Genomic DNA, 12044 nt, shown 5'->3' with positions numbered 1-12044 from the left:
GAAAAATCAAAGAGTTGCCACAGATGCACAAGTTGTTCTTCCCATGAACTAATTATGACAATATCATCAATAAATGTGACCACCATGCTCATTCCATTAGTAAATTGTTCACAAGCCGCTGGAATGTGACTAGCACATTCTTCATCCCAAAGAGGGGGGGACAGCGTGATCCTCCCACGTGCTACATCCCCCTGTCGAAACTCCTCACTATCGGGTGAAAAGAAGCGGCTGGCGACTCCACTTGTATCGGAGGAGGCATGTGGTAGTCTACAGCCCTCCCCGGATGGACAGAAGGGGTGGGGCAGCGACCAGGACAGCTCAGAAGAATGGGGTAATTGGACGGGTACAATTGGCTCTGTGCATAATTGTAGTCCACTGACTTCCTGTTTCTACTGCAGCGGTCATGCCAGTTTCCCGTTTGTTGGCACGCGCTATTGACAATTTTTGCGATGCCTGCAAGATTTACAATGCACCCACCAGCAAACGGGTGAAAAGTTTTCAAGTTGTACATATCAAGTTACGTCCACAATTATGAGGATAAGGGAGCGGACGCAATTGTGGATGTACAACCTGAAACTTTTCACCCGTTTGCTGGTAGGTGAAGGTGAAAGTTTGTCGACAATTCTGTGCATGTCGTTGACATTTATCCATGGTAAATCTTGTAGGCATCACGAAAAATATGCCATTGTCAATAACACACGCCAACAAACAGAAAACTGATATGACCACTGCAGTAGAAATTGGAAATCAGTGGACTACAGTTATGCACAGAATCGATTGGGGAGGAAAAGGGGGGAGGCACAACATTATGCTTTATTCCAAAACAGCATATTTCTAGGTCATGGGCCAGAAAATCAAATCAGGTCCCGGAGTTGTTTTACTTGGAATCCTGTGTGATAAAGTAATAGCATTGTATTCTAAGCTACCTACCCAGTCTATTATGTATGGATCAATTCTGAACTGTGTTTCCTAACCTCCCTGAACGTGTGATGTTGTGACAATTAAAACGTTACTTCACTGGAAAATAATTTAAGAATATGATAAAATAGGTGTAAACGAACATACGGACATGCTTGTTTTTGTAATGCTCCTTGTATGAAAAGACTCTGAGCCAGATGATGTTTTTGTTTCAGATCATTTTAAAAAAGAGTTCACTTGAGATTGTGAGAATTTAACATACAGTGCGTTCTTTTACATTAAACTGATATTTTAGACATGAGTGAGCCCTCTATACTTTAACAGACATGACAGGTGATGAGTTTCATCAGAAATACTTTGGCATAGTTGAGCGACAGACAGTCAGTGTAAAAGACAATATTCATCTGCTGATAGATATCAAAATATCTGATAGATGGCCCACATTTACAAAGACTGACATAGGTTTACATAACGGGTTTCAGTGTACTAACAGTCTCTATATAACAGTCTATATGGAGAGTGTACAAAATGTCAGGAACATCTCTTGTTTCTTTGAAACTGACTGAGAAGATGAGTCCAAGTTACACCTGCTGCGTGATCCATTAACATCATCTATTTGATTAACTTCGGTCATGACACAGAAATAAAGATGGTAAATTTGCTTCAGTGATGACAAAATTATTAATATGCAAGAAAGGAGGCATTAAAAGCAAGGCCTTTTTAAGCCTTGAAACACCGAAGACATGGCTAGTGCAAAATGGAGTACAAGTGTGACAAAGGTGTTCCTAGTATTATGCACACTTAATGCAATCTGACAAAATTTTTGCTGTGTATGGTATTCTTCCGTATTACTGAAGGGCTCCATATCATAAAAGATCATATCATGTTTATATCACTGAAATCTGTTCATATTCACATTAATTTATCGTATTACCAATCACAACTTTGGTGTTTGTTTTGACATTGAATCTACTTGTAAGATAGTTTTGATAAATGAGGCCCTTGCTGGCCTGCTGTGGGTCTCTTGGCCCAACATATAACAGTTCTGCCACTAGTAGTAGTAACAGAAGTAGTAAACATGTCCAGGCAGACCTGGGCAACATTAATAGTAACATTCATTTCATATTGTTGAAAAAAAAAGTCTCGATGGAAACGCTTGCTCACTTTAACTTATCTTACAAATAATACTCCTCTGTGGAGTCCGTTCCAACCATGTGCCCTGGCGATAATTCAAGCCTGCTTTCTGTGTAATGATCTGCAGGTGGTTAGATAATGCATTGCTGCCCAGATCTGGTCCTGGGAACACAGGTAGAGTAGATAAGGAGACACAAGACGACTGGAGAGTCCGCAAGTTCCGCCGGGTTACGATGACAAGCCGCTGAAGGTTTACTTGGCCTGCAAATGAGAGGGACCAATGAGACGTATTATGTCGTTGAAGCTATTAGACGTATTAGAAACGCCGAGGGGAACACAGCCACGTGCACACAGTACACACATAGGCACGCCCACGTGCAAAAAAACAGAAGCCAATTTTCAAGTTACAAAACCTACATGAGTATTCACGTGATCCCATGTGGTCGTGATATACGGCAATTCACTGTCATAAGTAAAACCTTACCTATAACTAGGAATTTTTCCTTCTTTATTGACAGCTCTCCCTCATTCCACATTGAGAACTGCCCAGTTATGTTTCTTGTCCTGTAAATATAAAAACAAATACATAAATTGATGTGACTATATGAACACTACCCAGAAGAAATCTACTATATGCAGATTTCACCATTGTTAGGGTTTTTGCTCATGCACTCTGCACAGATACCTATCATTCCACATTTCCTTTCTATGATCTATCATTGCGTAATTTTTTTCAATTACTTACAGGTTTTTAGATCTATAGTTTTATATTTTTCAATATTACAAATGTCTAGACATACAAACAGTTTAGATACTTACTTTGAAGACAGTACATTTTTCTACTTTGGACATATTTCTGTTTATGTCCTATTGTCTTTATGGTATGTGTTGAACCAAGAGAAATTCTGTTTGTGCAAACCTACTTGACGCTATAAAAAAACAAAAACAAAAAACAACGTAAATTTGATTTTGGGCTTAGATATCTCATGTAATTTACAACAGCACTTAGAAAACCTCCCTCACTAACTCATTCTTTCAGATATGCACTAACCGAGCCAGACGTACCAGCCCAAAAACAGTCACACGATTCTGATTATAAAATCTCTTTTTAATCCCAGGAGGAAGGAATGATTCACCTTTGGGCAGCCAGCTATTGCATTACCCCTGAAAACAGGAAGGGTTAGGTTAGGCAGGCCCTAAAGGAGACTCTGACATGTAAGGCAGTAGGAGACCTAAACACAGTCACATACGTAGTCACCAACTGTGTAGCTAGGAGCAGTGGGCAGCCGCTAGTGCAGCGCCCGGGGACCAACTCCAGTTCATCTTGCCATGCCTTGGTCAGGGGCACAGACAGGAGTTTAAACCCTATATATATGTTTTTTTTTTTTTTTTATGGTGGCCGAAACCAGATCACCCGGAGAAAACCCACCGCATAGACAGGGAGAACATACAAACTCCACACAGAGGACGACCTGGGATGGATGACCCCCCCCCCCCAAGGTTGGACAACCCAAGGGTTCGAACCCAAGACCTTCTTGCTGTGAGGCAACAGCGCTAACCACTGGGCCACCGTGCCACCAAATTTACCAAATAAAATAAATCAAGCTGGCTTTATTTCACTTGAAAGTGCCTGACTCGAGCGCGATGGACAGACAGTGTGAGGATGGCGTAGGTGCTGGACCTCGGACATGACGGGCAGGTTGTCATGCGGGAGAAGCCATGTGGTCCTGTGGGCCTTTGTTCTCTGTCTCTGCAGGAGCTTCCTCAGTAACCTCTTGACCCTGCGGTCCCTGGGGTCGGCGCACTTCACTGCCTTCTTGGTGTAAAGACTGTTAATTGATAGCAGAGCAACACACGTCACACACAGCAAAGAATGAAACGATGAAGCTGATTCAAGGAAAGGACATACAAACCCAGATTTTGATTTCAATATGTTACCATAGACATTGTTTCCCAGCCTTGTGAGACACAACCGATGCAAGGCATGGGCACGAGGCCTATATGCTGAACTAAAAGTAGTCGTATGAAAGCAAGGCTGGGATATCTATTCTAAACAAATAGCTCACAGTAACCAAATTAATTCTGGGTTTTGTCTGTTGTTGAGAAACTCAAGTGGACATAGTTAAGTTTATATCCTGTGTTCCCATAATGTCACTGGGTTACATAGTGACAAATGCTTGTTTGAGTGGTACCACATGGAGGAGGATTGCGGAAGTTTTGATGTTACTAAGGGAAAGTTTTAAAAGGCCAAGAAGGAAAAAAAGCATCAGAAACCACGAATGCACAGTATTCACAACCACTGCATCCTTTTAATAACTGAGCAGCATTTACAATGGCTAGCTCCTAATCCCTGGTAATGTCACATTTTTCTGACTTACGGCAAGAATATACAGGTAGATATCATATCACAACGCAGCCACGGTTTACTCAGCTAAACCCTGCGGTCTCTACCAAATGGCTAGTTATGCCCCCCTGTTTCCCTCCTCACCTCTTTAGCAATTCCTCCTCTAACTATGCCAAAACAACAAGACCTGGATAGCCCCTCAGAGTTCAAATGAGAAGACTATTTGCCCTCTCTGCCAGAGCACTGTGCTATTTTTTTGGGACAGTTATTCTACTTGCATGATTGCTTGTATGCTGCAGTCGGGGCCCTCCGTCTGCACCTCGAACCGCAGCACATCTTTGGTGCGCACCTTGCCCTGTGAATACAGCATGCAGCACTGGACATCCCTCTGCATCTGAACGCCTTTACCTACAGAGAGGGAGGGAGAGAGGAAAAATAAGAGATAGGCGTGTGTGTGTGTGTGTGTGAGAGAGAGAGAAAGAGAGAGAGAGAGAGAGAGAGAGAGAGAGAGAGAGAGAGAGAGAGAGAGAGAGAGAGAGAGAGAGAGAGAGAGAGAGAGATGCTCAAATGTGTGAGAGAATGATGAGGGCAACACACAGCCAGAGACAGCGAGTATCAAAGTGAAATGCACTCTTGTCAGACTCGTCCAAGCACGTAGAGTTACTGTTTATCATGGGATTATTGCATTCCCTGTGTCAGCATTGATTTTATTTAACATTCATTCAACCACACAGTTTATTTAAGATAAAAATCTTTCTCTCCCAAGAGAGACCTGGGTGAGGGAGAAGCCTCCCAACAAATATAAAAGTTGCCGACGAACAACATCAAACAGTAAATACAAGGGAACAAAATACAAAGATTTCAATGTTAAAATCATAACAGGCGAGTGTAACAGTCACACCTGCCTATTGTGATTGTAATGTTTAAATCTTATGTAACCTTATCATATGTAATCATAGCTATTATGCGCAAGGGCCGTTACAGTACAAGTCAGTGGTTATTTCCAATGCATTGCGCTGAAGCCAGTATTCAGCTTTTATGTAAGGTTGAAACGGGAACGTTTTGGCAGCATGTTTTGTTGACAGCAATATGTTACGTGCCTTGCAGGGTGCAGAATACTGCACACGCCCCCTAGGAACACGTGCATAAACAAACACACACTCATGCACATACAAATACAAACATATGCATGCACGCACACACACACACATACACACACACACTCATCATAAGAATTAGAGCCACATCCTATAATGCTGCATAACATGCTACCATGAGAGAGAGAGAGAGAGAGAGAGAGAGAGAGAGAGAGAGAGAGAGAGAGAGAGAGAGAGAGAGAGAGAGAGAGAGAGAGAGAGAGAGAGAGAGAGAGAGAGTGTAATGTTGCTATCATGGCATTTACATCCCAGGCACATTACTACAAAAACAAACAAAGTGCCCCCAAAACAGTGCAGCAACAGTGTAGTCCACCTTGGCTATGCCACAGATGGCACTGAATCCAGGCCTCTGACACATCCACACACCTCCATTGCTCTCACATCAGTCGCACTTCAAATGTCCAAACGAGAACACAGCATCGCCTCGAGATCAACCTCTCGACACAGCTTCCTTTTATGTGTGTTCAGTGCTGTGTGTGATTTGTGACGTGTGGCTCTCGTGTGTCCTACCCCCTTGTTGTTTACATCCATGCTTCCCTCGCTCTCTGTTGCTGCTGTTACTGTCTCTCTTCCCCTGTCTCTCTCCTTTTTCATTATTTCGCCATCGTTTCCCCTGCTACACTAACCCACCTGCAGAGGTGCGTGCAAGTACTCACACACACACACACACGCACACACACGCACACACGCACACACACACACACACACATACACACACAGAGTAGAGGTGCGGTTGTGTCCTACCTTCCACAGATGCCAGGAGAATAACAGTCAGACAAATAACAGTCAACGTCTGCAGCACAAACATGATGAGCGTGGCACAGAGGAGAGGAGAGGAGAAAAGAGGAGAGGAGAGGAAAGGAGGAGAGAGGAGAAGAGGATAATCTACTCTGTCACCTCTTCCTCTATGGCTGCCTCTCTTATATCACTCCCTCCCTCTGTTCAAGCCTCTCCCCACCCCACTCGCATTCACTCGTCTCCACTCTTCCTCTCTCTCTTTTTTCTACCTTCCTGTCTCTCCCTCCCTTGCTCACTCCCTCCTTCTTTTTACACACTTCAGTCACTCTCACCCTCACCCTCCCCTCTTTCATCCTCTCTCTCTCTCGCTCCCTATCACAAACTCTCTCTCTCTCTCTCTCTCTCTCTCTCTCTCTCTCTCTCACTCTGAGTTCTTTCTTCACCTTTTCCATTCTGCCTCTCCAACACCTTGATTACAAAACAGCAGCAATACATTCCTGATATTGCGTTGCATGGCTTGTGTTGTGGTCCATCTCTCGTTCGTCCCGAGTTCATCGCTCCTCTCTCTACGCCTCCGCTCATTGACTGAAATGGATTTTTAACAGGTGAAACCCATGTGGGATCATCACATCCTTGCTGACTCCCGTTGTCCGTTCTAACATTCTGTTTCACTCTTTCAACTCCAGACAGACTAATTGAGTCCCCCCTCCCTCCAATTCCCCCCATAAAACAGAGATGTATTTGCACTTCAAAATAATTTCTATGCTGTCTTGTAAACCATGCCATCCAACATAAGCAATGGAACTGGATCAGCATAGATGTTATGGAGGACAGATGGAATCAACACAGAACGGTGTGAAGTGCCAAAGAATGATCATTTTAAGTACTACACAGATACGTTGACTTTTTATTGTGTGTATAGAGTGATGTGTGCTATTCTAGTAGTTTATGTAAAGTGTATGCCTTTTGCGCGGTACAGGAGTCCCGCATGATCCTGTATCAGTATGTCAAATCTTCAAACCAATGTGACCCAGACAAACTCATGTGTATTAAGTAAAGCTGGCGAACAGCGAGGCTCTAAATCTGAAATATTTTATTGATGTTTAAAAGGAAGTAAAACATTTCCAGATTTCCCCTGCGAATCGTACAAAGAAGAGTTGCTCTTTTTACTTATATAACTCCACAAGTATACATTTGGGGCCCGCTTTGAGAGTCAATCATTGAAGAGGAGACTTCAACGGAGATACCATTATATATTTTTTTCATCCGCAGAACCTGATAGCCAAAGAGAAACAGAGGGGAGACATGTACATCTGCTTTAGCAAATTATTGCTATGAATCAGGAGGGCATTAGTGTGAAGTGGTAAACACAGACGCCGAGGCTCACCCATGCCCAACACAGCAGCATGCAGGGTGATCTGTGGGTCTGATTGGACATGATAAATGTTGGCTCATCATTGTACTGATACATTACCTTCAATCACACTCACTTAACTGTATTTATATATATATATATATATATATATATATATATATATATATATATATATATATATATATATATATATATACGTGCATGCTCAAGATTTCTTGTGTGTGTTTGCATGTGTGAATATCTTGATCCCTAGTCATTGTGGTGAGGAGCCACCTGATGCAGCCAGCTAGTATTTGTGCTGCGATGTAGAGGGGGAAGCTTTGAGTGATTCTGACAGAGAGCAGTGCCCGGGCCGAGCTGTCTCAGCAGGGTTGCTTTAATCACACACAAAAATGTTGTGGTCAGGAAACATTCAAACAGATTTTTTGACTCCGTGTCTTCCCCTATTTGCCTGTCTGCTTGGTGCGTTGCTCCTTGACTCACTTCCTAAATCTGCAGGCGTTCCATGGAGCAGCCGCTAACAATGGGAAAGAGCATGCTGTAAAAGTGTTTGACTGATATTACATAAATCTCAAGCAAAATTAAAAGTAAGTTTATAACATCTCACACTTACTTTGGACAAATCTCAGAGAAACACTCATGAAGCAGTCAAATGCAGAGCACATTGGCATAGAGTTGCATGAACAATGAGTCACCTTTCTTGTCAAACAGTATGCATCACTTTGCACAAGCTAAAGTTAAAAAGGATTAGACATAAGATAAACATACTTGTGCAACAGGCATGTCATACAACAGAGTTATTGTAGAGCTAAAATGACTGGGCATAATTTGTTGCAGAAAAGCAATATGACTGGATTAATATGACTGGGCCTACAGTAGGAATACAGACAGCAGGGTCTGCCATTTCCGAGTTCCTACGGTACAATGGACCGGACTATTGAGCAAATTATGCTTGGGCTATTGAATTCTGCTTGGTGGGAAAACTGGGAAATATTCAGACGACGAGGCAACACTCTAATCCTCTATCTGACTCTGTGAATACATACCTGAGCCCTGGAGGTGAAAATATGCAGTCTGTATACTGAGGAGGTGAGGCTTGGAGAAAAGGTGTGTGTGTGTGTGTGTGTGTGTGTGTGTGTGTGTGTGTGTGTGTGTGTGTGTGTGTGTGTGTGTCGGGGGTGGGGGGGGGTGTTGGTGGAGTTAAGTGTTCAAGAATTTGACCCTTAAGAAATCAGGTTGGAATCTCTCAGCTGCAAAAACATACCTTCCACATGACTCCTGGTCTGCTCGTGAGCCAAATACATTTCCTGCATATCTTCACAGCGATTAAGAAATGTCTCATTTAAGTATACAGGCTCCAAAACTTACTTTTGTGGAGGTCAGTCAAAAGTAAAAAAACAGTGAGGTTAGAGGTTTAGGGTGAGTGGATGGGTGCACAGGTGGGTGTGTGTGGGGGGGGGCAGTTCTATTAATTCAGGGGATAGACTAGTCCCGCTCTCCAAGGAGGGGAGAGCACCAGAGATACACATGCAACAGAGGACAGCATGGCCTCCTGGAGATGTTGGAGAGCACGGCTCTCTGCACTGCTCAGGCATGCTAGCAGAGATTACCCAAAGGGGATTTTCAGGGGATGAGATACAGGGGGACAAGTCATCACACAGGTTTTGAGACAAGGCACACAAGTTATGTGTACAAGACACAGTGAGCTGGCGACTGTATTTTTAGCATCATTTTTTGGCCAGTTCTCATTCTGAGGACACGTAGAAGTTTAGGGCATGATAATAAAAATGTTATTTGCACAATTTCAGTTTTGTTTTATAACACATTCAAAGCAACAATTTTTTAACGAGAAAGTTGCCTTGATGTTGTGATATGCAAAACTTTCTCATAACAGTCTCTGGCTGATTTGTTCAAGAGCTAAAAGTAGCATTCAGTCATAGCAGAAAGTGTGCCCGTTTATAGACTTTACTTTCACTTTTTTTTAAACCTTTGTAAATTTAAATCTTGGATGAAGCCTCAAAGAGCATATTTTTCAAATGAGGCCCCCAGAGACAGGTTCATTCCCCCGGCATGCCATTCTTCCACCAGTATAAATGAGGGCCATCAATCCAGGCAGGCCCTCATGCTTTGCTCTGGACAGGAGGAGGGACTCGACTCTGCCTTTCTTCACATGAGACTTCCTTCGTGGAATGTCTTTATTGACAGTGGAAATAAAATTACGTCCATCCCCTGCAACATGTTGTGATTATATTTTATTAGAAAAGAGAGGTACTCCATGTTCCTTTCTGCCAGTCCAGGCATTCTTCTGCAGGGAGTTGACTGGTGTTCTTTCCGAGCCCAACATCTGCGCTTCTCACAGCTCCGTTTCATTACCCGCCGAAACACTAAACCCAGAAACCCAGCTTAAACATACCGAAGCATTTATTTTGAAAAATCGCATTACAAAAACTCGAGGGGTCTTGACTGTGCCTAGAGTGTGAAACTGAACACTTTTGAGGGATGGATGTGTTTAACAGACTGCTGCCAGAAAGAACAACCCCGCGTCCCCGTCTGGGGAAAGTCTAAAACATTCCAAATGCAAACTCAAAGCCTGATGTGATTTTCGGAACGTCACAGACAAGTCACCGTGGGAGTGCTCTGAGCAGGCCTACCTGCCTGCTGAGAAAGCTATTTAACCCTTCCACCACTGGCCACTGTGGGCGTTCTTTGCCTGTTTGTGTGTGTGTGTGTATATCAGACTGTTGTCTATGGGGATAGCAAAATAACTCCAAAAAAAAAGAAAGGGGATTGAAGAAAGGAATCTAACTAACATTTTTCATCACCTGTCACATATAAATAAAATAAAAAGGTAAATGGACTGCATTCATACAAACCTTTCTACTCTACTGACCACTCAAAGCACTTTACAGTGTATGCCTCACATCCACCCATTCACACACACATTCATACACTGATGGTGGAGGCTGCCATGCAAAGTGCCGACCTGCTCACCAGGAGCAGTTAGGGGTTCAATGTCTTGCTCAAGGACACTTCGACATGCTCTCTGGAAGAGCTAGGGATCGAACCAGCGACTTTCTCAGATCACTTTGGAGCCACTGATTGAGACGTTTTTTTAGTTTTGTCAATTATGAGGTCAAAGTTCAGTGGACATCTTGCTATTTGATCTTTTGCAATAATTATGCCTAAATATGTCACACTGTTTTTGACAGGAATATCCACATTGAACAATCTTTGACAGGTAGAAGTTCACCTTTATTAGTATTAAGGTAAAGTCCTGAAGCTTTGGAGAAGGATTGAATTAGGTCAAGGGCATAAGATATTTAACTGCTGTCTTTCAGAAAAACAGTAGTGTCAATCTGCTAGCTGGCTAATTACCATGTCTCTTCCTGCAGCAGAGATTTCTTTTAAATCATTCATAGTGATATGATCAGCAAAGATTTGAGTTGCTAAAAGAAACAAATAAGGTGAGATTGGACAACCTTGTTTAAGAACTCTCAAGGTCAAACCTTTGAGAAGTACCATTTCTGAGTTTAATAGAACAATTAGAGTTGCCATATAATATTTTGGGCACGGTGGCAAAGTGGTTAGCACAGTCACCTCACAGCAAGAAGGTGCTGAGTTCGAGCCCCGGGGTAGTCCAACCTTCGGGGTCGTCCCAGGTTGTCCTCTGTGTGGAGTTTGCATGTTCTCCCCGTGTCTGCGTGGGTTTCCTCTGGGTGCTCTGGTTTTCTCCCACAATCCAAAGACACGCAGGTCAGGTGAATCAGCCATACTAAATTGTCCCTAGGTGTTACTGTGTGTGTGTGGGCCCTGTGATGGCCTGGTGGTTTGTTCAGGGTGTGTCCCTGCCTGCCACTCAATGACTGCTGGGATAGGCTCCAGCATCCCCACGACTCTGAGAGCAGGATAAGCGGTTTGGATAATGGATGGATAATATTGGAAATTGAAGGCAATGAGAGTGCGACAGGAATGGGCATAAGTCCATGAATACTGGGATGGCACCCAATGCTTTACCTGTGCTCCCATCCATAGGGCTGGTGGTTGTGCCAGGAAGGGCATTCCACATAAAATTTTGCCAAATTATTATGCAGATTGACAAGACCATACCGGATTGGTCAAGGCTTCATACGGGATTGGCTGAGGCCCAGGTTAACAACAACCACCATTGGTGCTGTGCCTTCACAGGGTACTGATGGAAACCGTAAAATCTGCTGTGGCGACCCCTGAGAAACAGGGAACAAGCTGAAAGAAGAAGAAGATATATGCAAATAGATAATATTGGAAATTGAAGGCAATGAGAGTAATGTGAGCAGGATATCAACCTTTACAACGCACACTAGTGGCCGATGAACCTTCTGTCTGTTTCTGTGCAAATGCC

The 12044-nt window shown here is 43.2% G+C and overlaps 1 protein-coding gene across 1 annotated transcript; it reads right to left on the bottom strand.

Moving 5' to 3' along the window:
- Positions 1–1118: 1118 nt before the first annotated feature.
- Positions 1119–6526, bottom strand: ccl44 (chemokine (C-C motif) ligand 44). Its single transcript, XM_056277670.1, has 5 exons — positions 6298–6526; positions 4675–4804; positions 3734–3881; positions 2537–2616; positions 1119–2313 (listed from the first exon to the last, which is right to left on the bottom strand). The coding sequence occupies exons 1-4, from the start codon at positions 6359–6361 to the stop codon at positions 2578–2580; spliced, it is 381 nt and encodes a 126-aa protein (XP_056133645.1). The 5' UTR covers positions 6362–6526; the 3' UTR covers positions 1119–2313; positions 2537–2577.
- Between the last annotated feature and the right edge of the window lie 5518 nt (positions 6527–12044).

Source organism: Lampris incognitus, chromosome 3 (assembly GCF_029633865.1).
Source record: "Lampris incognitus isolate fLamInc1 chromosome 3, fLamInc1.hap2, whole genome shotgun sequence".
Taxonomy (NCBI): Eukaryota; Metazoa; Chordata; class Actinopteri; order Lampriformes; family Lampridae; genus Lampris; species Lampris incognitus.
This window is presented reverse-complemented; position numbering and strand designations above follow the sequence as displayed.

Bases quoted from the DNA above. Each gene is read 5' to 3' on its own strand.
- ccl44 (XM_056277670.1), bottom strand. From the start codon at position 6,361: ATGTTTGTGCTGCAGACGTTGACTGTTATTTGTCTGACTGTTATTCTC. The intron at 3,882-4,674 runs GCAAGTAGAATA...ATCAATTAACAG, and splicing joins TGCAGCATACAAGCAATCAT to TCTTTACACCAAGAAGGCAG. The intron at 2,617-3,733 runs GTCCAGCACCTA...TTATATTTACAG, and splicing joins ACCTGCCCGTCATGTCCGAG to GACAAGAAACATAACTGGGC.